Source organism: Squalius cephalus (genome assembly GCF_949319135.1).
Source record: "Squalius cephalus genome assembly, chromosome: 23".
NCBI classification, from domain to species: Eukaryota; Metazoa; Chordata; class Actinopteri; order Cypriniformes; family Leuciscidae; genus Squalius; species Squalius cephalus.
In genome coordinates this window covers 7,137,355-7,161,831 of record NC_137144.1, presented here as the reverse complement: position 1 = coordinate 7,161,831, position 24,477 = coordinate 7,137,355, and the positions used below count along the sequence as shown (strand labels likewise).

The 24,477-nt window shown below is 37.0% G+C and overlaps 2 protein-coding genes across 3 annotated transcripts in view; one reads left to right on the top strand and one right to left on the bottom strand.

The window, feature by feature from the left end:
• The window catches only part of gas2a (growth arrest-specific 2a), a 44,686-nt gene extending 29,244 nt beyond the window's left edge, over positions 1-15,442 (top strand). The window contains exons 6-9 of the mRNA XM_079859872.1: positions 244-307; positions 1,016-1,214; positions 1,350-1,457; positions 14,924-15,442. Of these exons, the coding sequence (XP_079715998.1) occupies positions 244-307; positions 1,016-1,214; positions 1,350-1,457; positions 14,924-15,133 (581 nt within the window). The 3' untranslated portion in view covers positions 15,134-15,442. The remainder of the gene's footprint in view (positions 1-243; positions 308-1,015; positions 1,215-1,349; positions 1,458-14,923) is intronic.
• A 763-nt stretch (positions 15,443-16,205) lies between these two features.
• Positions 16,206-22,717, bottom strand: svip (small VCP interacting protein). Of its 2 annotated transcripts, XM_079859890.1 has the most exons (6): positions 22,569-22,717; positions 22,242-22,305; positions 20,184-20,234; positions 19,589-19,626; positions 18,732-18,845; positions 16,206-18,035 (listed from the first exon to the last, which is right to left on the bottom strand). In XM_079859890.1, the coding sequence occupies exons 1-5, from the start codon at positions 22,589-22,591 to the stop codon at positions 18,764-18,766; spliced, it is 258 nt and encodes an 85-aa protein (XP_079716016.1). In that variant the 5' UTR covers positions 22,592-22,717; the 3' UTR covers positions 16,206-18,035; positions 18,732-18,763. The 2 variants fall into 2 exon arrangements, with proteins under 2 accessions (XP_079716016.1, XP_079716015.1); XM_079859889.1 differs by lacking the exon at positions 19,589-19,626.
• Between the last annotated feature and the right edge of the window lie 1,760 nt (positions 22,718-24,477).

Genomic DNA, 24,477 nt, shown 5'->3' with positions numbered 1-24,477 from the left:
TGTTCAATCACTTCATGCTAAAAACACACTGAGAGTCTCACGCTGAGAGAACATTAGCTGTCAGTGAGTGTAATAGTGTAATGAATGACTAATTCATCATCACCGTGTCATTCTGTGGTCTTGGTTTCATCATTCATCCATATTGATATTTTCAGTAGTTCTTTGATTTGTACAGTATGTTAGCACAAAATACAGTGTCTTTTTTATGTTTTGTCTCATGTTTTTATTTGTATGTTCTTCTAGTGTTACACAAACAGCCAAGAGAAGTTTGTCTGTGCCTGCTGGAGCTGGGAAGAATAGCATCCAGGTAGTCCACAACATTTTTTTTTATTTTTTATTATTATTCTTTCGGCACTCTCACTCTCATGTCGCTCCAAACGTTATGACTTTGGTTATTTGGTGAAACTTAAAACACTCCAAAATTATGTTATTTTTTTATGTCTTTTATTTTTGTCTTGTTTATCTAATGATTCCTAAATCAAGATACATTTACTTGACAAGCAAGTTTAAACAAGTTTATTTCTCTGACCTCATTGGCAGATATTTTTTCTTGTTTTAAGCATAAACTCACTTAATTTTAATCAGTTTGTAATTAAACAAGACTTATCTTTTCATTTAGCTTCTTAAGTAAATTTATCTTGATGTTTAGAATGTTTAGCCTATACATTTGTACTAAATAAAAAGACAAAAATCCTGAGTAAGATCCTGAGGTTTTTTTTTTTTCTTCAGTGAATTAGATATTTTGAAGAATGCTGGTATCCAAACAGTTTTGGTTCCCATTGACTTATATAATGTATATAATTGTATATAATCCCATATAATAGAAAAAGTATATAATTTAGTATCAAATCTTACAAGTATTGCTAAATTAATTTGGCCAAACCCATTCAAAGAATCTTGTGGTTCCATGGCTCTATTGCTTTGTTTTTTGTAATACGCAATTTTGCATTGTATGTTTTAAATCACAATTTTGTTGTACGTGTAATCAAAGTTTGAATGGTCATTCTTGTGACAGGTATAAGGTAGAGCCACCTGGACTTATAAAGCTGGAGAAAGAGATTGAACAGGAAGAGAAGAGACCTGAACCTCCACTCTCACCTGTACCTCCCGCTTCCAATTCTCAATCTCCATCCGTTTCTCCGTCCATCTCGTTATCTCCATTCAACAAGACCAACTCCAGCAAAAAAAGTACCGGCAAGCTACTGGATGATGCTGTGAGTAAAATTTTTCTTTCTCAGATATCACTATTGTTATCTGTATCAAAAGTTCCAATCTGACAAAACTTTATTTTCCTCTAGAATGATTTTCTGTTCAGTTTTCTGTCATTTTGCATGTAATGTGTGTTCCAGGTGAAGCACATTTCTGAAGATCCACCTTGTAAGTGCCCAAATAAGTTCTGCATAGAGCGACAATCGCAGGGCCGTTATCGTGTTGGAGAGAAAATGCGTTTCATCAGAGTAAGTAAAAATCGCAACAGACCTTAGTCAGGTTAGATGCCATATTTACAAAAATATGGAAATATGTGACTCTGCCTACATTTCTGCGAAACCTGAGAGACGTTACTCCGTGTTCATTTTACTGCACTTTTCAGGTGAAACGTCCACAAGAGGTGCTATAAGCAATAAAAAAAAATCTCCATTGCAGATATAGGTTCATTAAGCAGACAAGGTTCATGAATATAAAGTGCCCGTGAGTGCAGACTGGTTGCAAAATTATATTCGGTACTTGTAGCACGTTCACAACAGTTTCAAAGTGAAATGTCTAGTAATTTGTGCTAAATTGAGTGATACATTTTAAATTCCATAACAGTTAAATGTTACTTTTGTACTCAGCACTGTTGTACATTACTCGTACCTGAGCGCTCTGCATCGCTGTATCAGGACAGGTGAGTTAAAGAGCAAGTTTACTATGTCAGAAAGGCCATAAATATGGAGTGGATTATGTGGTGCAAATGTAAAAAATTTATTAGTTTACAAATCATGCACTATAGTAAAAGTGTTTTGAGGTCAGAACTGTAATGTGTATGCTGTGTTTCTTTATTTCTGGTTCTCCCTGTGCCCTAATTTTCCTACTGTGTCAAATTAGTCATTATGTTCACCTGCTCTGTCAATCATCTTGTTAGTTCTTCTGATTATTTTAAACCCTGTGTTCTCCCTCGTTCTATGACCGTTCTCGTCAATGTATGTGTTAATAGGAATTGTGTATATCTCCTGAGTTTATCCTGTTTCTGAGTATTTGCTATTCAAATCTATCTCCTAGTATTATTACTCGGCACACAATTTACTATTATACCACATTACGTGACAACAATGTAGTATTTACGGAACTGCACGAAAATATATGAAGAATCTGTGATTTGGCCAAAATTAATTTGATTTTGTAAATTATAAACCAATTTTGATTTTGATGGCTGCAACACACTCCAAAAAAATTGGCACAGAGGCAAAATAAAAGTGAAAAGATTGCAGAATATCCAAGTTAAAATGTTTTGAAATAGTGTTCACAATTAGCAGGTGAACTGGTAATAGGTGAGGGTATCGTGTTTAGGTATAAAATGAGCATCCACCAAAGGCTCTGTCTTTTCAAACAAAGATGGGTCATGGCTCACAACTTTGTGCCAAATTTCATGAGAGAATTGTCAAAGAAAAAAACAAACACATTTCTCAATGCATGATTGCAAAGTATTTACAGTAGGTCTTTCACCAACTACCATACACAATGTTGTGAAAAGATACAGGGAATCCAGAGAAATCTCAGTGCATGTAGGGCAAGGCAGGAAACCTCTGTTGAATATGTGTGACCTTTGACCCTCAGATGGCACCATCATGCTACTGTGTTAAATACAGCCACATGGCCTCGGGATTACTTTGGAAAACCTTTGTCACTGAACACAATCTGCCGGTGCATCAAGAAATGCCACTTGAATCTATGTTACACAAGGTGAAAGCTATATATCAGTTCAATGCAGAGATACCGGGGAGTTCTCTGGGCCCGAGCTCATCTCAGATGATCCAAAACACAGTGAAAATATGTGCTGTGTCAGAAGAGTCCACATTTCTGCTTGTTTTTTGGGAAAAAAACAGACATCAAGTTCTCAGTCCCAAAGACGAAATGGACCATCCAGACTTTCATCAGTGACCGATGTAAATGCAAACATCTGTCCTGGTATGGGGTTCATCATGGGTGACTTGCTTATGTTTGAAGGCACCACTGATGTGGAGACATATGGAGTCACAGAGACATAAACTGCCATCAAGATCTTTCCTGGGAAGCAAGACAGTGCCAGGCCTCATTCTGCACATGCTAAAACAGAGTGGTTTCACTCTGCACTATAGAAGGGATGTGCCTCATCCTTAGTCCATATCTGTCTCTTATTGGAAATGTATGATGGCCCATCATGAAGAGGAGAATCAGACAGTGACAACCACAGACTGTTGAGCAGCGGTCTTGTATCAGGAAAAATTGGGAAAGGAAAGTGACACAGTGGTAAACATGCCTCTGTCCCAACTTTTGTGGAGTGTGTTGGAGCCATCAAAATCAAATTTTGATTATATTTACAATATTAGGTTAAAGAGAATTAACAAAGCACAGATTCTTGATTTTATTGCATTTTACAAAATGTCCCAACTTTTCTGGAAATGGGGTTGTATACTCTAACAGGCTCATAATAATAAAGCAGTTCAGGCAGGCCACGTCAGCCAAGCTCGCATCAGCTGATAGCCAGCTGTTCATGACGTGTTCCAGTCCAGTGTCGACATCTATCACTGCGGCACATATAAACTCCCATTCCTTCAGCATTTCCGCCATAGCATCGCTGCTCACATTTAAACTCCCTCCTCCAACCCCAACTGCACCCAACCGAACCTTTAATCATTCTGACTATTTTGTTTTTCCTGTACAGTTCAATACATTGCAAGCTTTTCTATCATGTGTTTGTATTTTCACAACTCCTGACTGAAAAATGAATAATGCATAATGTATAATTAATTCTAAAGTGAAAATCATGGTAACATACTATTAATAACAGAAGTCATTGTAAGCTTTTGAAAACAGCAGTAATAACAAGTGTTTCTACGTCCTTTTAAAGGAAATACCAATTACTAGGAACCGTGTATATATATAATATTTGGAATACATTTTTTTGGACTTTTTATATTAAGTATTTTGCTAAGCTTCAAATGTTTTCAGAGATACATAAAATTCTGCCATATACTGTAACTCCACTGTGCTACTTCTCCATTTTAATAAAAACATGCGCTTAGATGGATGTGTATGACCGTTGTGCTTGTGTCTTGCGCCTTTTCCAGCGTCTTAATCAGGATGCAGCGTTCAAAAAACTAGACGTTCAACTTTTAAAAACCGCATCTCAAGACCTCGTCTTTTTCCATTCTACAATTTTAACCACAAAAACGTGTTTTGTGTGAATGGCCCCTTATGCTGCTTTTTTTGTGTGTGTGTCAGGAAGCAGCTGACGCCTTAAAATTATTTCTAGAAAGGCAGCTCACTAGGTTTTGGAACAGAGATTAAATTGTCCACCACTGTGTGATCACTTTCATTAGTCTGTTAAACCAGCCCGTTCTCATCCCAAGGCGTCATAATACTGACGCTGTTGACATTTCGTCTGCATCAAACGCACATGGCACCCTTTATCGTCAATATGAGACGCAGATAGATATGGGCCAGAAGGCGCCTCCTAGCGGTCTAACCCTAAACCTACCCCAGACCTAAACCTACCCATATCCGAACAAGGCTCTGTGCGTGTCATATTGACGCTAAAGGGTGCCATGTGCGTTCGATGTAGACGAAATGTCACAAGGGTCAGTATATGACGGCCAAGGATGAGAATGCGTTGGTTAAACACACACACACACACACGCACAGCAGTGGGGTGTCCCATAACAGCACAGACTCCACTAAATAGTGATTAGTGAGGCAGGCCTGGTTACCATGGGAACCTGTTACTTGGCAACAAACAGTTTAAAGATGCTTTTGATCTGAGTTATCCTCATTGTGTATCTGTGTGTTCAGTTGTGTGTTATTACTCCGAGCTGTGCAGTAATACACTGATAACGGCTCTCATGAGATGATATATGAGTGATTACATCACTCCCATCCGTCATAGCTCATTAGAAGCTGTGTTTAAATGAGTGTTCTCACTCATAAATAGGACATGAAGACTGGAATTGTGGCCAGGTCTTAGAAACTCCTGGTTGGCTGCTTAAACTTTAATAAAATGCAGGTGCCAGTGTTTTTAAGAGATTTTTTGAAGTTTAGATATAAATTGAGAGGGAAAAAGGAATAGATTGAATAATCCATGTAAATAATTCTGACATCTCTGGTTAAAACATAGCTCACCAGCATATGTTGTGTTTTGTGCTGGCGTCCCCTAGACCTTATTCACAGCAGTGCCATCTTTGATTTTTAATGGGAATGCAAGCAAGGATGTAGGGATAAACATTCATCTCTTCAGTGGGTTGTACTACTATTTAATGTGTTTTTGGATTGTTCTGTGGATGAAACACTACAAAAATATCTTGCCAAGAAGTTTCATTAGACAAAAAACTCCCGACAATATGAGCTATGGAAAATTTTAAGTTATCTAGAAGCTTTATACAGCTTCTTACAGCGGATGCCTTTGAAAACACGGTAAGTCTATCCCTCACAGCCTGACTTGCATACCTGTCATGGTGCTGCTCAGAATAAGGTCTATTAAGCTAGCTTCACCAGAGACAAATTAGGTGGAGGAGACAGGCTGCTGGTAGGAAAATTATTTGAGAAATCACAAAACTCAATATGGTGGCTATAAGGATAAAAATCAAACAATTCAGCCAATCACTGCACATTACCTGGACCAAAAATAATTTTTTTACATATTTTGTCATGTTATAAAAAGGTCATAAACAATGCGAGTTGGTGATTTTGTATGAATTTGACAATCTGACTCATACCTACATTTGTAAGTAAAATCACCATGAAGGTCCACCCCTAAAACATACAAATTAATGTGTTCACACCAAAACAAATGTTTGGCATGTAAATTAGGTCCGATTTTCACTTGCTATTTGTCTGTTTAGACCAATGCAGAAAGGCAGACAGGCTTAATGAAAATGCAATTCTGTCAGGACCACTTCCATCAAAGAGAATTGACCATTAGCATACAGTTTGGATGGGCGGTTGTAACAGAGTCACCAGATCAGCACGCTCCACCCACTCGTTCACTCTCCCCAGAATTCTGATTCCCTGCACTCTCTTGACTCTCTTCTCCTTCACTCCCTTGTCTGGTCTTGTCCCTACGAACGCATACAGACTCTATCCTGATACCTACCTGTACTTACCCGCTTCAAGGATTCCTTACCCGAACTCCGTCTTCTGTCATCCGTCTTCAGACATCCATCTTCAGCTACCTGTCATCCACCTATAGCCTGCTGCTCTCTCTCCATTCATCTACAAGACACAGACCCGTATTATCATCCAGCTAAGTTCTTCATCCATTCTGTCTCTCTGCCACAAACACACCTGTCTGCATCACTGTTCGGATCCGTGCCACTGCTCAATAAAACTGTTTACGTATCACTTACTTGTCTGCTTCCCTCTGTATCGTGACAGAAAACCAGACCACATGCAGAGGATCGCCCCACCGATCCATTTGCAGACCTGGTTCACGCCATTCGTCTTTCCCTCCAGCCTTCAACAGCTGTCAATCCACCCACCATTCCCGACGATCTGATTCAAGCCGCACGTTCATCACTTTCGCACTCAGCACCTTTTGCAATGCTTCCTATATTTTGAGATGCAGCCTCACCAGTTCACCACCGATCGTGCCAGAGTCGCATTTGTCATCTCGCTGCTGGCTGGACGCGCCCTGCAGTGGGCTGAATCAATGTAGCAATCCAATGCCCAAATCATTACTTCACTCTCAGATTTCTTAAGACACTTCGAGGAAGTGTTTGGACAAACCACTTCGGAACTCTCTGTTCATGATCAACTGTTCAATTTACGCCAAGCGGATAATTCTGGAAGCATCTACGCTCTTCAATCCCAGACTCTAGCTGCCATGAGTGGCTGGAATGAGACCGCATTGCTCACCGCTTTCCGACAAGGGCTTAATCCCCAGTTTTGTGATGCAACTGATGCAAACAACTGATGGTTGTTTATGACAACGCGATGGGTCTCAAAAACTTCATTCAAAAAAACAGTAGCTTAACGTCTCACCGCTTATTCTCTCCTGAACCCCGCTGTGTATCCTCTGCACCATCTGTCGCCCTTCCAGCACCTGAACCCTTGCAGGTTGATTCCTACCATCTAACTCATGCGGTCAGAGGAGAATTCTCCATCAACTGTGTCTCTACTGTGGGAGAGAGGGCCATATCATAACCGCCCAGCGTTGAGTACCATTCAACTTCCACCTCAAATAGACTCTTTATCCCATACTACGGTATATGTCATAACTCCCCGCATTTGTGTTTCAGCGCAAGCTCTCATCGACTCGGGTTCCACGGGGAACTTCACCTCTCCCCAACTTCTCCAAAAATTAAATATCCGTAAGAAACGCTGTTCTCGGGATTTGAGGATTCACACCATCCAAGGGAAGCCGCTGGGTTGTGGTCATATCTGGCATCTCTCTCCCAAACTGACACTCCGCATAGGATGCCTTCACACCGAGGAGATCACGTTCATGGTGCTGGAAGGATCCACTGCAGACCTCATCCTGGGACGCTCGTTGATGTCACAACACCAACCTCACATCGACTGGCTTGAGGCCATGCATCGACTACAGTCACCTCCACTCACAGACTATAAAGTACAGCTATCCACATCCTCTGGTCCCGGCAACTCTGGAACAGCTACGGGGAGCTCGCATCTTCTCCAAGCTGGACCTGCAGAGCGCATACAACCTCATTCGTATACGCCGAGGTGATGAGTGGAAAACAGCCTTCGTTACCCTGTCAGGACACTATGAATATCGGGTCATGCCGTATGGCCTGTCCAGCTCACCTTCTGTCTTCCAGGGCTATATGAATGAGGTATTCCGGGAATTCCTCCAATGATTCATCATGGTCTGTATCAATGACATCCTCATCTATTCCCGAACCTGGCCGAACATCACCTCCACGTTGCGCAGGTCCTCGAGAAGCTCCGCCATCACCATCTCTACCTCAAGCTGGAGAAGTGCGAGTTCCATTCCACCTCCGTACATTTCCTGGGATATGTCATAGATCAATGTGGCATCCAGATGGACCAGAGGAAGGTGGATACCATTCGGAACTGGCCTCAACCCACTACCATCAAGGAGCTACAGCGCTTCCTAGGATTCGCAAACTTCTACAGACGGTTTATTCACAACTGTAGCCTACTCAGTTCACCTCTGACCTCTTCACTCAAGGGCCAGCCCAAGTCTCTGTCCTTAACTCCGTCTGCCTCAGAGGCGTTTCTACAACTCAAAGAAGCCTTCCAAGCCACTCCGATCCTGGTCCACCCGGATACAGATCTCCCGTTCATCGTCGAGGTTGACGCCTCCTCTACCGGGGTCGGAGCGGTCCTATCTCAGCGGCAGGGTGATCCTCCTAGACTCCATCCATGTGCCCTCTATTCTAAGAAGCTGTCCCTGGCATAGCAGAACTACGACATGGGTAATCGAGAACTGCTCGCCATCAAGCTAGCTCTGGAGGAATGGAAACATTGGCTGGAGGGAGCATATCACCGGTTCGAGGTAATCACATCATTGAAACATCAAATATCTGCGGGAAGCTAAGAGATTGAACCCACGTCAAGCGGTGGGCTTTATTCTTCAACAGGTTCGATTTCACCATCTCGTATCGACCTGGAGATAAGAACGTTAAGGCTGATGCCTTATCACATCTTCGTCAACCTGTGTGTCTTCACAATAATCTTTCACAATAACTGATTGCTGCTGAAACTGTTGCTGTAGTTTCACAGTGGCAGTATGGCCAGTTTTGAGTGTATAAATTACATAACACTTTTAAAAAAAGGAATTAAACACTGGATTGAATCAGTGTGTTAAGAGACTGATATTGCTTTATTTAAAGGCAGTATCTGCGTAGTTGCTGATGCAGTGATCATATCTCACTTCCGCCAATGTGGATCAATGATTTTCATACAATTTTCTGTCCAATCAAATGCTCTCTAGAATGTAAAGCGTCCCGCCCCCTACATTATAAATAGACACTGAAGCTGCAAATCAGTCACTTTTTCACGCATTTACTATTTTCTACATGGTGGATGGCACATAATGCCCTATAGCGGGATAGGGAACAATTCAGACAGTGTAAACATGCTTTATATTGGGGCGGATGAAGTCTGGGTTCACGTTACTCTGTCTGTTCCGGTCCAGAGACACGAGCGACAGCACAGAGCGGATCATATGCGAGTCAGCGCAGACCACAAAACATACAGACCAATTTGAATTCTGCAGATAATGCTGTATTTTAAAACGATACGGAGGACATAGGAGGAGAAACGGTTAGAGATTAGGAGGAAACTGCAGCTTTACCGAGCTCAATGGCACTGGCCAAGCTGTGATATAAACAAAATGATATTGGCTATTTAAAAAAATGGGAGGAGCTGTTCGATATGTCTCGCTCTGTATTCCTGTTTCAGTGTAAATTACGTCAACACACTGAATAATGCTGCGTGTTTCAAAGCACTTCAGTGGGCCTTTTAAACTTTTATTTTGAAATCGTGATGAACAGGTCGCATATTTAGAAACATATTGATGTATTCTCTAGATTTATACATGATTTACCTTACAAATCTGATGAAATGGCACACATTGTGTTCCCAGATGAACGTTATAAGCAACCCAAACTCTCAGCATATGCAGAGATGGAGTTTGAGTTGCGCTCCACGCATGTGATAATGATGATAACAGAGCATGTGGAACAGAATTTACTGTGAACGGAGCTGCTCTGAGATACACGTAACTACACGCATAATAAATTAAAGCTCATATATTAAACCCGCAGAGCATATATTTATTGTGAATTCACAATAGCTCTATGATATAGTATTTAAATGGTTTTAATACATTGTGCAGCCTTAGAAAACGGTCAAATAATGTGTTTTATGGATTCTCGTCTGTAGAATGTGCCACTTCCGGTATTTTGCCGGTTACTCGACACAGGTAAATTGCAGTGGAGGATTTCTTTGAATCGAGTACTGGAATTGACTAGCATGACTGCCAGAACTGATGCTACATGTATATGCTTGATATTCACTCTCTGACAGTAGGTGGTGCTTATGGAAAAGCAGAAATACAGCGGTACACAATTAGGGCAGCACTGCGCACCTTTCAGTTTTCTGACGCCTGCTTTTCACAGATAAGAAAGGAAGTCAAACAGTATTTAAATTCTAACTATTCAGCCATTCGCTATGGTGTTTACCAAACAAAATCAAATACAAGAGTACAGAAACAAAAGTTCTGTATTATTTCTTATTTCTTCGCATTGATGGCAAGTGAATGTTCGTGTTGGTCCGATGCATTAATAGCCAGTCATTTCAAATTGAAAGTGTTTAACAAATTTTAGTACCAAACATTCATATTGGTGTGAACAAGTCTTTACATCGTACAAATCGAATTGTTCAAAAAATCGAATAAGATTTCAAAATTTTCATGAGTATTTATTTTGGTTGTATTGTTTTACCCTTTTCCCAGATCCAGACTTTCAATCGGAAAATTGTTGATGGATTTTCACATTTTATTACAGTTTTTAGAAAATAAATGTATAAACATCTAAATATTTATTGTCTTCAGATGTTCGGAATTTGACATTTTATTCCAAAAATGTTTGATTTGAGATTATATTGAAATTAAATTTGTATGGAAGTTTGTTTCCGCCAGGGAATTAAAAAAAAAAAAAAATGTGCAAGATAATTGCGACTTAGAATCTTACAAGTTTACATCTCGCAATTCTGACTTTATGACATGCAAGTGCGAGTTTATATAGAATTGTGAGAGAGTCACAATCACCTTTTTTATTTAAGAAATGCACTGTTGGACATTCATAGTAGACAAATTAAATATGCTCTCTCTTGCTCTCCTTCTCTCTCTGTCCATGAACGCAGTGATTTGATTTGAACTTTCCTCTAGCTGTCTAGATCTCATTACTACACAACTAATGTGATTCCTCATTTTCAGGTTTAGATGCGAGTGCTCAGATTTCATTTAAAACACTGACTGCAGCGATTCATCAAGCTAAACCACTGAAATTGATATTAATTCAGTTGCCTGTGGAGAATCACATTAGTCAGAGCTGATTTTAATTTCTCTGTCCCTGAGAAATGAATCAGGGTGCATCACTGCCGCCCCCTATAGAGAGAAACTAACAACTGCACCTGCAATTTCATTCCTTGTGCACCCAGAACAAAGACTGTGCTGCTTGATACATTGAGAGCCCCCTTAAATAAAAATAAATAAAGACAAATATATATATATATATATATATATATATATATATATATATATGGTATACTAAAACACCATGCATTTTTTAAACTCACTTGTATTTTAGGCAGATGTCAACATGGACAAGTTACATGACACCCTCATCCTTGAAAACCATGAACAAAACTACACAAAGTTAAAAATACCTGACCACACTGAATACAGTTTGTGCCAACCGTAATTCAAGTAATTCATGTTTTGTGAATTCCTGGCTGCTTTATGCATACATTCAAGAGACACTGATATTCAAAAGACCAAACACAGTCACACTTCTGCTGTTTATGCATTTATAGGCAATAATAATAAATAATGTTTAAATGAAGTCAAGTTTGTTCACTTTTGTAAGATAACTCTAGAGAAGAGCATTTTCCCATTTACTGGTTACAACATGTTTAAATATATATATGTATATATATATCATTTTCTTTTATTTTCCAAAGAGACTGCCTTGAAATGTGTTGCCCAGCAACCAGGGCCAAGGCAAAAAAAAAAAAAAAAAAAACATACAAATATTCTGCTTTCTTGTTCGTTTTGCAGTGAAATGAGCGAATCCTGTGAATACGTCTCAAGGACACATTCCTTTTGTGTTTGTCTTTGAGAAAGACCTTACTTGTTGAAAATACCCCTCAGATTCCCCAGATGGTTTAGGATAGAGTTATTAGAAAGCTGCGTTTTCATTTAGTTGTCATTTAAATACACCATTTGCTTCAGTGTGTGTTTTTCTTTTAGCCTGTTGAACTTTGGTGCTCCTGAGAGAAATTGACTGTGTATGTTCCCTATTGAGGGACTTTTTGGGGGGATAAGATAACCTTCAACATCACAGACCTGAACTGCTGTATATAACAAAAATGTGTGTGTATGTGTGTGTGTAGAAGTCATGTGGTGACTTGTAGAGTCTGATTGGTAATATATTTGTGGCTCCAGTGCCTGAGGGCCACACAAATGCCCATCTGGAGGGGCTGACCTGTGAATGTTCCTCCATCAGCCAGCTAAGAGCCTTATGAATCTTTAATATAATTTCCCTGCAGGGTTAATATGAGCTGCAGCTCACAGTATGAGATTTTTCTGCTGTTGTTTATTGTTTAGTGTTCAGATAATTCTCCTGTCCTCACATAACTGTTTTGAGCGTGTGTCTGCAGGCTACGGCTGGTTCAGCTCTTTATCCCACAGGGGAGGGTTACAGTGCATTATCAGAGTGACATTTTGTCATTTCTCACCCTTTATGAAAGATTCTTTAGCAGCTTGTGTGTTCAAGGCCGCTGGGACGGAGGCTGTAATAGAGGGATGAATCACAGCAGAATTGCTGCTTTTTATTGGGACTGTGACTAACTGTTATGTGATGGGGGTTTGAAGTGTATAAATGGCATTTTTTTAGAGCTTGAAGCGATTTTGAGAAAATCAGGATCAGATTCATTGTTATTGGTTGGTGAAATAGAAGATTGTGATACTAGAAGATGCTGTGCTTTAAAAATGTTGTAAAAGTAAATTCAAACCAAAGATTTGAGTAATTGAGAAACAAAAGTTGCACATGCACTAAAAAAAATAATCTCACACAGAAATTTCAGGCTCATATTAAGAATTAAAAAGAAGTCATGACATGGATTTTTTTTTTTTTTTTTTTTAATATGTTCCTTATTAACCACTTATAATGTTAAAGTTTTTTTTTTTACAATTTTCCAAATGTTTTATATAATAAATGTAGTCATTTATTATTAAGAAGATCATTTTTTTAGTCTGTTAATTTGATCGGACAGTTTTGGGGGTTTAAAGGAGAACTCCGGTCAATTTTAACATTGAGCTCATTTTTTTGTAAATTTGGAGTGCTGTCAGTACAGAGAACAACGACAAAAATCGGTGTTGTGTCGACTACGGTGGACTTCGACCGAAAACAGGAAGTAAATACAGGTATGTGCGCTGGCTGAATTAACATCACTTTTATTCATATCTTGCACATCTACTGCAGTCAGATTCACCGTGTTAACTCTGAAGGAATCACTCACATGGCTGGGCACTTGTAATGACACATCAAGGATGTTAAGAGGCTAAAAGCAGGTTTAAAACTTGCCCCAACAATGTTAAAATTGACCGGAGTTCTCCTTTAAGATAAAACATAAAATAATATTTATTATTTAAATGTAAAATGAATTCAAACTAAATAGGTTTTATAGAATAAACTGATACAGTATGTCATGCATTTATCTAATTATTTTAGAAGTAAATAATGTACTTTGACACAAAAATATGCACGTCATGTCATTGACCCTAATAATAATTCTTTCTGTTTAGGAACTGTCTTGATCAGATAATCTGAGGTAATAACAGATGTTGTGACAAGGCAGTGGACTCCTACATTTAGACCTCTGGAGAATGTAGGCAGCTGAAAAAAATAATTTACTGCAGCCTCTCTGCTCCTACACCATAATCTCAGTCTCACACGTCTCTTTGCCTAGAGGGAGTTTCACAGTGGGAACCGCAGGTGACAGATAGCCAATACAAGGGTGTGATTACGCCACTGGAGGTGTTAAAGGAGTTTAATGGCAGGTACTTTATTCTTCAAATGAGCTTTCATGAATGATTAGGCCCAAAACTTTTCCGTATGCTTGGCCAGAGCATTGGGTCCATCTGGGTCACGGCACCAATTTGAATGGTTTCACATTGCCCGCTTAAAGCAGAGCTTAAACCATCAATAATCAGCATGGGAGTTGGATGCCCTAACGTGGACACTGAAGAGTGGAGCCCCTAGCATAAGTTGCTAAAGTGTCACAGCACCAGTGTAATCGTTCAGTACGGCCCACTTTGAGCAGGGCTCGAACTGATGATGGGAGTTGGGCGTTCTAACAAGGACGCTAAAAGCCGCAGTCTCTAGTGTCAGTTGCTAGTATGTCTCTTGACACCAGGAGAGTGAGGTTTATGTATCTCGTACCAGCTGGCCTTCATCACACTCATCTCCATCCGGCTCACAATACCACTGTAATCAGTTCTACATATCCTGGTTTGAGCTCAATAAATGGCATGGGATTTGGGCATGCTAACAAGAAAGCTATTTGTGACCAGATTCAAATGCGTAGCCAATGTAATGTAAGTGTGGAGTCCCATTCAACTAAATTAACATGAAGTCTGACAGAGTTTTGTGGTAGCTCAATTCATGTGTATTATCCATGATTGTTAATTGTTTGCTCCCAAACTTAAAAAATGATTCCATTTGAGAGAAGTAACATGACCTGAACACGACGTTTTTACACTGAGATGAGTTACGTCTACATGCATCTCACCTCCTGATGAACATCTTGCACAAAAGTGCTTATCCAATCAGTACCAACGTATGACACTCAAAAAAAGCTTTTAGCCAAGAGTCTACTTTCACGTACTTGCATAGAGTGCAGTGTATGTTGGGATGTAAACTCAACCAGCCAATCAACCTAGAGATGTGTATCTCTTAACTCTTTTTCTCTGTCTCCTCAGATGCTACATAATAAACATGTGATGGTGCGTGTTGGTGGAGGCTGGGAGACGTTTGAGAGCTACCTGCTAAAGCACGACCCGTGCCGCATGCTCCAGATCTCTCGTGTGGAAGGCAAGATCTCGCCCATCTCTGGAAAATCCCCAAACATCAAAGACCTTGCGCCTGACAGCTACCTGGTAGTGGCGGCCCACTACAAAAGCAAGAAGTAAAGAAGAAATGTACAAACGAAACAATGACTTTTAATGTAACTTTGAAGGACAGCTCACTGGCTAGCCGTTGTAGATGCCACAAGGACATGTGAACTTGTGTTTAACTTGTGTTTAAAGGAGAAAAACAATTTTTAACACAAAAAATTACAGTGTAGATCAGCTAGTTTGACAATGTACAACTAAAATACTGAGGCAACTGGAATACAGAATCAAAGTTGTTTTATTTGTATACCATTTTCTTTTGTGTAATAACCTTATACTGTAAATTCAATCCTGACTAATGAAATCGCTGGATGAATCCAAACATTCACTTCTACACTGGTGGTTATTCCTTTTAGTGCTTCAATTGCTAATAATATTAATGACTTTTTATGGGGGTATTATTATTATCTTTTGATGTCATGATATATATTTTCTGGCATTTATTGTGTTTGACTGTGATGGCCTTGCTCTTTTGGAGAATGGAATCTAATCAGCCAATCATGTGGCAGAATAGACCTATAAAGCATAAAGACATGATCAAGAGGTTCAGCTGTTGTTCTTGCCAAACATCAGAGTAGAAAGAAAAGTGATGGAGATGACTGTGACCTAGCAATGGTGGTTTTAGAAACTACTGATCTCCTGAGACCATCCAGTGAGCGACAGTTCTGTGCAAAGTCAATGGAGAATAGCCAGACTGGAAACTTCACAACAGTGCAAGGCAGAAGAACACACTTGAAGACACATTACGATAAACCTTTGAAGTCGGCAAAGAGGAAACTTGAGTTCAGTGTAATCCAGTGGTCCATAAGAACTCAATCCAATGAATAGAGCACCTTTGGCATGAGGTGGAACGGCAGATTCATTTAACAAATCTGCAGTGACTGTTTGATGTCATTGTTAACAATAACCAGAATCTCCAAGGACGTATTTCCAGCTCTTTGCTGAATCAAGGTTTACCCAATAAAATGAACAGAGCATTGAGTGTTATTTGCAGTATAGTAGCAGTGCAAGAGGTTTGAGTGCGTTGTTACAAGACGAGATTTTTCCGTTTATAAGCAAATAGTTGCAAATAATAATAAAGAGTTTTTTTAAAATCAATCACAATCTTTATTTAAGCAATGAGTCTTTGCAGTTGTTCTTCTAAAAGAGTTCCTGGTCTGAAAGTGTGTCACTGCCCTCTACTGCCGGTAAACCGTATTATCATACAGTGTTAAAAATTTTCACAATTGGTAGGATCCATATCTTTTTCAAAACTCTACACACAGTTCTCTTTACCAACTTTCAGCTCAGAAGTACATTTCACATTAAAAATGCACTAAAACTACCAAAACACTTCATACGTCTCAAATCAACTCGTCTCAAAATTTCCACCCTACAAACACACTTTGTCACTCAGAAATCAATGACCAAAAACACTAACAACATGTAGCATTATACAATGTTTTCTTTTGTAAAAAAAAAATCTTTACAAAACAAGAATTACACAAGTTTTCCCCTTTAGTGGATGTTGATGAAATTGAAAGACTAAAACCTGTGTGTTAGTCTTGTGTTCAGCTCCATCAAATTGTTTTCAGTTTTTAGATTTGGAATATATTCAATATGGTATTACTGTAGAAATGCTGTCTTATTTAGTTTCATATTAGGTTAGGTTTTAAACTTAAAACAGTGCTGAAAAGAGTGTAAGCATGTGCAAATTGGCCTGTAGGTACATAGTTTTGTTTGAGAAAGTGATTGTCGTCATTGATTGCATTTCGTACCAAAGAAATTATAAATTAGAGACTGATGTTGTGCTCACTGTGTGAAGAGTTTTGAAAAAGTGGCCTAACTGTTGAGTCCAATGATTGTAAAAAAAAAAAAAAAAAAAGAAGAACAAAAAAATTATCCTTTACTCTCCCATTCTGAAAGACACCTGGGAAGATATTTCTGTTCATTATTTGGTGCGAACCGATTTCCCTGTCACAAGCACAGACTGTGTTTGCTGTAGGCAGAGGTAACAACTAATTTAAACCGTAACTTAAACCATTTCTTAAAAAGAAATTAATCAAAGGCAGTATATGAAGAATTCATTTAGAGTTCCTATAGATACAATATATTTCACACTAATCACAATAGCTCAGGCTGCTACATAATTGACAAGTCATATCATATGTCATGTCACTGTTGCATGGCCCAGAAATATGGATGTTGAGTTTAAATGCAAGTTAAGATTTTCTTAACTTTAGACAACCAAAGCCCTTCAGAAAGAGTATGAGGTCTAATAAGATAAAGTAATGCACATTCTACTTGGTTCAGCAAGTCATACAATCAACAGGCAGTGAAAGTGCTAACTGACAGAATTCATGTTTAACTTCACTCTTAAATATCACACAACATTTCCAACTTGCTCACTGAAAAATCCTATAAGCTTAAAAACCAAAACACACTGGTAACTGATGCTTAAATATAAACGGCTAGATATGGATTAAATGACCCAAAATCCAATATAAAACATGCTTTTCAGTTGTATAAATGTGTATTAAAATGAAAAACGTCAAAAATAGAGAGCACATTGGTACAAAAGCTGCGTCTGTGAAAATGATGCATGAACATAAACGGAATAGGTTGTGAAAAAAATACATTAATAGCTAAAACTCGGTATCCCAGGAACCCACTAGCTAGCCCATCTTGGCATTAAAGGGGCGTGGCCTGGATGCACTCTGGCGAATCAGAAGAGCTGGAGGATTAGCTTTGTGCAAGAGCTTGGCAGTCTCTATGCAAACTCCCCTGGCTAGTGTACACTTCAAAATAAAGAAAGAAAGCACAAAGAGTTTTAAGAATCTCTCAAGTCATCGGGAAATACTGCAGATGAAGGTTCAAGGTTGATCCCCAATGTAGACAACACCAGTGATCTTCCCTTCAGCCTGTGTTAGCCAACCTGCCACTGGAGAGAAGAAGAGAAGAGAACACTAAAATAACCTTACTTCTCTTCATTCAGTGGGGAAACAACATCAAATATCAGTAAAAGAAGGTCCTTAACCTTCAGAAAAGGTTGTCCGACTCAGGCCAACCCAAATATTATATCAAATATTTTCTATTTATTTTAGAAATGTATTTTTATGTATTTGTTTCAGGTTGGCTTTAATCCTTTTGAGAATCTATTTTCTAGAATTAAAGAAATACAATGTTTTTAATTAAATCCTGGATCCTGAAACTCTTTTTATATAGCCTAAGTTATTTAGCCTTATCAGCCGAATATGCTGATTTGACATTTCTTCTTATTATCAATGTTGAAAACTGTTGTGCTGCTTAATATTTGAGTGGAAACTGTAATAGAAAGTTAAAATTAACAGCATTTCATGTAGAAATCATTTGTAACATTAGAAATATCTTTAATGTCACTTTTGATCAATTTAATGCATCATTGCTGAATAAATGTATTCATTTTAATTAGATTTAAAAAAAAAACTGATGCCAAGAGTATAGAGCATTTTATAAAAATGAATATTGATTCATGTATCAAAATATAATTATAATTGTATGTTGTATTTTAAATTACAGTCTACAGAAGTGATACAGACTTTTGATTAAAATTACTCCGTGCTATGCAAAACTAATAATAAATAAATGAATAAGTTACCCTTAGCCCCCCGCCTCCAGAAGGAACAGAGTTCATGGTCTGTTTCTCTGTTTCTTCCTGTTTCTTCTTTTTCCTCTCCAAGGCTTCCGGGTTTTTGACACCTCTGTAGGTAATCTACACAAAGATCACACAAAGTACTGCAACCACACCATACTTGTCACCCAAACACTTGATTTATTCAGTAAGAACAAAAGCAAATTTAAAAAATGAATCAAAGCATGAACTAGTAGTTGAAGTGTGTGATATTATTCAGTGCTCACGTGCTGAATCATGGTGCACCTTAGACAAGCTGGAAATGTGAGTACAGAGTGTGCAAAAACTAAAACTCACCCATCTACAAAAACACCAGACAACGAAATATAACTAGCCTGATAACTAGCCAATGCCATCACTGACCTTATGCAATGACAGTTTTAATCTAGATCTGCTGTACAGCCGAAACGAACTCGGTTTGTATCATTGAATCCTTATTTTCCTGTTGATCATTGTAAAGCTGCTTTTGAAAAAAATCTGTATTGTATAAAGAGCTATAGAAATAAAGGTGCCATGACCTTGAGAGCAGCGCCATGACAGGTATGAAAGCGAGGCTGTGAAGGATAAAAGTATAACGTGTTTTCAGTGGCATCGCAGTAAAAAGCTCTATAAAGCTAAACAAATATATTTATACAAATGCAAAACAATATATTTATATCTATTTTTTACTAAAATATATCACGTTCACCATTATGCTAGCAGAAAAAAGAACTGTACGGCCACAAGCATTATGAGATTCCAGCAGAATCGCTGTCATGTGTTTCAGCTGTGGGATGCGTCCAGAAGTGTGGAAGGAGGACAGGAGGAGGAGGACGTGTACTTACCGTGACGCTTTAGCAGTTCTATGCTTTCCCTTACACCTCTGAGAGACAGTGAAATGGCCCTCCAATTACATATGGCGAAACTAAAATCACTACACCATAAAACACTGGGTGTTTAAAAAGGATCTCAAATGCGATCCCTATTTCTCTTTCTTAGATATCTGTTTCCTTGAAAGGTTGAAGAAGAATGAATAAAAGCAGAAAGATGCAGAGCAGGATTGTATAATGAGAGGATGAGTATAACAAAACAGATTTGTTGTAAAGTGATACCTGTACATGGAATATTACATATACAGGTACCACTTTAAATTATATTTACAAAAAAATAAATAATAATAATACTTTTTTACTCTGACAAGTAAATGACAGATTTACTAGCACATGAAAAGACATGAAAAGACTTAATGTCGAGCCCTGTTATAGTAATGAATATACAGTGTGGTGCTGCTGAGACCTGTTAGACTATCAGTGTTATGAATTTGATCTTATATTGTCATTGTGGCTGTAAATGTGTAATGCCTCAGTGATGGTAACAAATATACACGTTCCCCTATATAATCATATAATGTTTAACTTCAAAAAAGTTTCAAAATCAAACCTCTTTCTGTCTCTTCTCTGCAGCTTCTGCTAGCTGTCTTCTCCTTGTCTCCTGTGAAAAATAAATGTTTTCAAAATCACCTGAACGTCTGTCAAGCTCCAAAAATAACAAAAGTGAGTGAGACCCAAATCTTTACAAATATAAATTATGCCTATTTATACATTTCTTTAAAAAACTAATGTTTTATTCATTTTAAATTAACACATTAATCAATAATTTAATTTAAAATCATTGAATACAGTGTATTATTATTATTATTATTATTAATGAATTGTAGCAGACACTGAAGGAAAAGCTAACACATGTTCAGCCTGCATGGGAACCAAAGCCAAAAAGCTTCAGTATACTTCCGACAAACTATCATTATATATTCTCTCTCTCTCTCACCAACGAAACAGAAACGATCCTGCACAAATAAACAAATAACTTAATAAAATTAAAAATAGATATGATTTAAAAACATATTCATTAAAAGTAAATAAATCAAATGGACAACATTGACAAGCAGGAAAAAAACAGACTAAACATTATCAATAGTATTCAATCAGGAACCGGTCACATTTTTATTTATTTATTTATTTATTTATTTATTTATTTATTTATTTATTTATTTATTTATTTATTTATTTATTTATTTATTTATTTTTTATTACTAGGCCTAGTTAAACAAAGATATTTGAAAAGTTAGTCTGCCTAAAAATAGTAATAATAATAATAATAATAATAATAATATTATATTATATTATATTATATATATATATATATACAGTACAGGCCAAAAGTTTGGACACATTACTTCCACATTACTTCTGCTCATCAAGCCTGCATTTATTTGATCAAAAATACAGAAATTTTTTTAATATTGTGATATATTATTACAATTTAAAATAATTGGTTTTCAATTTATTATACTTTAAATTATCATTTATTTCGGTGATGCAAAGCTGAATTTTCAGGATCATTACTCCAGTCTATCACATGATCCTTTAGAAATCATTCTAATATGATGATTCATTATCAAAGTTGGAAACAGTTCTGCTGCTTAATATTTTTTCATAACCTGTGATACTTTTTTAGGATACTTTGATGAATAAAAAAAAGAAAAAGAAAAAAGAAGAAAAAAAAAAGAAGCAAATGTTTTCAAGATAGAAATCTTTTATAACAACAATATACACTACTGGTCAGTAATTTGGGGTCAGTAATTTTTTTCTTTATTTTTTTTTAAACAAATCAATAATTTTATTCAGCAAGGATGTGTTAAATTGATAAAAAGTGATAATAAAGAAGATTTATATTAAAGAATTTTTTTTTTTTTTTTTTAATAAATGCAGTTCTTTTTAACCTTTTATTCATCAAATATATTAGGCAGCAGAACTGTTTCCAACACTCATAATAAATCAGAATATTAGAATGATTTCTAAAGGATCATGTGATAGACTGGATGTCACATGTGACACTGAAGACTGGAGTAATGATCCTGAAAATTCAGCTTTGCATCACCGAAATAAATGATAATTTAAAGTATAATAAATTGAAAACCAATTATTTAAAATTGTAATAATATATCACAATATTACATTTTTTTTCTGTATTTTTGATCAAATAAATGCAGGCTTGATGAGCAGAAGAAACTTCTTTCAAAAACATTAAAAATAGTAATGTGTCCAAACTTTTGGCCTGTACTGTATATATATACACATATTTTAAATGTGAGAGTATATAACTTTATTTTATTGATACAAAAAAAAATAAAAAATAAAAATAAAATAAAGATATTAGGACATATTCCACATACTTGCTGAAAGTATGTAAGTTAAAGTATAACAGTGGGGTTTTTAACTACATGAGAGTATTTAACAAACAAAAAAGTAATAAATAATAGTAATAAAAAAAAACGTTTTATCCTCACGACCACAAAATGTGCAGGTCATTATATTCTCATTCATAATGTCACTCAGTACCATTATAACGAAGTTGGCGTTCCGTTTAGGAAATGATAACACTTGAAAGATGAACACAGTTACAGATGTAATGTAATGAACGCATCAAAGTACTCACAGGGTCTGGTGTGACTACTCCATCATCTCCAGCTCCACTCAGACAGGGTAAACACATACCCATACTGATGTTGTAGCACAGGGACAAACACAACTCTTTCAGCCAAATGACAGTAAATTTGAGATCACATATGATGATGCCAGGCCGCTAAGATGAACTCTACAGTTTCAAAGCTTTTCTATGCTGATATAAAGCCACTGTCAAAGGCACAGATGAACAGAGCTAGCACTGTAAACAAAGCTACTGAGCTAACGTTACTTTAGCCAGCTACCGCTACTGATAAATAACGTTCACCACACTAACGGACTAATATAATCTTCAGCAAACCTCCTTCTCACGGCTCCCGACATATGTTTTTTTTTTTTTTTTTTTGGTGTGTAAATAAATGTGATATTAGTTTAGCTGAAAGTGAAGTTCTTCTTCTTCTTCGGTTTTATAGCGGGTGGCACCAACGTTAAGGTACATTATCGCCATCTACTGATTTGGATTGTGGACCAGAGTTTACTAGATAGATAGATAGATAGATAGATAGATAGATAGATAGATAGATAGATAGATAGATAGATAGATAGATAGATAGATAGATAGATAGATAGATAGATAGATAGATAGATAGATATTTTAAGCTTTAATTCTTCCATTCACACCTTTCTAAGTTCATTCTTCATTGTTTTTTGTTCATTATAATACTTTTGACAGACAAAAATAACATGTTATACTGACGACTCTATTCCGCAGTGCTCACATAATCCTGTTGGATGTTTATTTATTCATTTTAAAGTTTTACTCAGCATGGTATGCCCAACCCTTAATGTTGTTAAAATATTTTCCACTTTGATACTTCTTTTAGTTATCCTCACTACTTCTCATTGTATTTCATAAAGTTGACATCCAGCGTTTCTTGTATCTCATTTTTTGTTGCCACTACTTAGTGGTAGGTTTATGCTTTAGTTATTGCTTTTGTTTTGCTTCATATTTACCAAGTGAGATATTCATGATCTCCTCATTTTCAAAAGCCTGTTTTGCTGTTTTGCTGATCCATCACACTTCATTGCCCTTTATCCCCTATGAGCTGGTATCCACATAAATAGGCTATCATGATGTTCATATTCTTAAATCTATAAAGATTTTCATATATCTCATTAACTATATCCTGTCTACTGTGAGATGTGAATGAATGCAATGCCAAACATGAATCTGTGTAAAAAAAAAAAAAAAAAAAAAAATTTTTTTTGATTTGTATCTCTTCTATCCACTGTAATGCTGTTGCGATTGCCATAATCTCTACTGTGTATATACTGACAAATGATCTGATGTTCTCCTATTAAAATAAATGTTTAAGGATGGAATACTGAAAGCAAAACCTGTTCTCCCTATATTACCCATCAGGAAATTTAGATCCATACAAATGCTTGATATTCAGTTTGTAGCCTATCTTCAACAACAGCTACAGTGTTTCCAGAGTCTTTATAAACTTTCATCAACTCTAGTATATAAAAATTAATGAATACTGCAGGAAAGATCCATTGTGGAGTTGAAAGTGAAGTTGTCAGGATGACAGTTTTACAGCAGCTCTGATAGTTGAGAGCAGTGAAGCTCAACAGCGCCATGCTGTGGTATGGAAGTGCATGAACGTGCACGGTACCACAGTATATTGATAGTGTAGTTCCTTTACACTTTGATACTGTATACCATGGAACTGACTGATTACCTTGATAATAATAAAAAAGCAAAAACATCGGAATACCATAGTGCTCTGTATAAATAGATGTTTTGTGGGGAGTGACTGCTTGATATGCTAGTTTGTGGAACTGTACCATTGTTATTGCATGGTAACCATAATTTAGCTGTGGCAAGGGTATAGTCTACAACATATGAATGAATGAATGAATGAATGAATGAATGAATGAATGAATGAATGAATGAAAATGATTGCTCACTACAGTTACATGGTTACAAAGAATGTGAAAATTTCACAGCTACACATCAAAGTACAAAACAGCATTTTTTTAAATCTACATTTATTTTATTTAGTATTTGAAAGAATGCAAAAAAAAACAAAAAAACATGCAAATTCATGTTGTCACCAAATCAACCAATCTAGTATAATAAAATACAAAGATATTTATAAATAACATGTCAGTTGGAGTCATAGGTAGAAATGGTAAAATGTCCATCAGAAGGGGATAAAGGGGCAATAAAATGGCAAAATCATGGACAAAATAGCAGGTGTAAG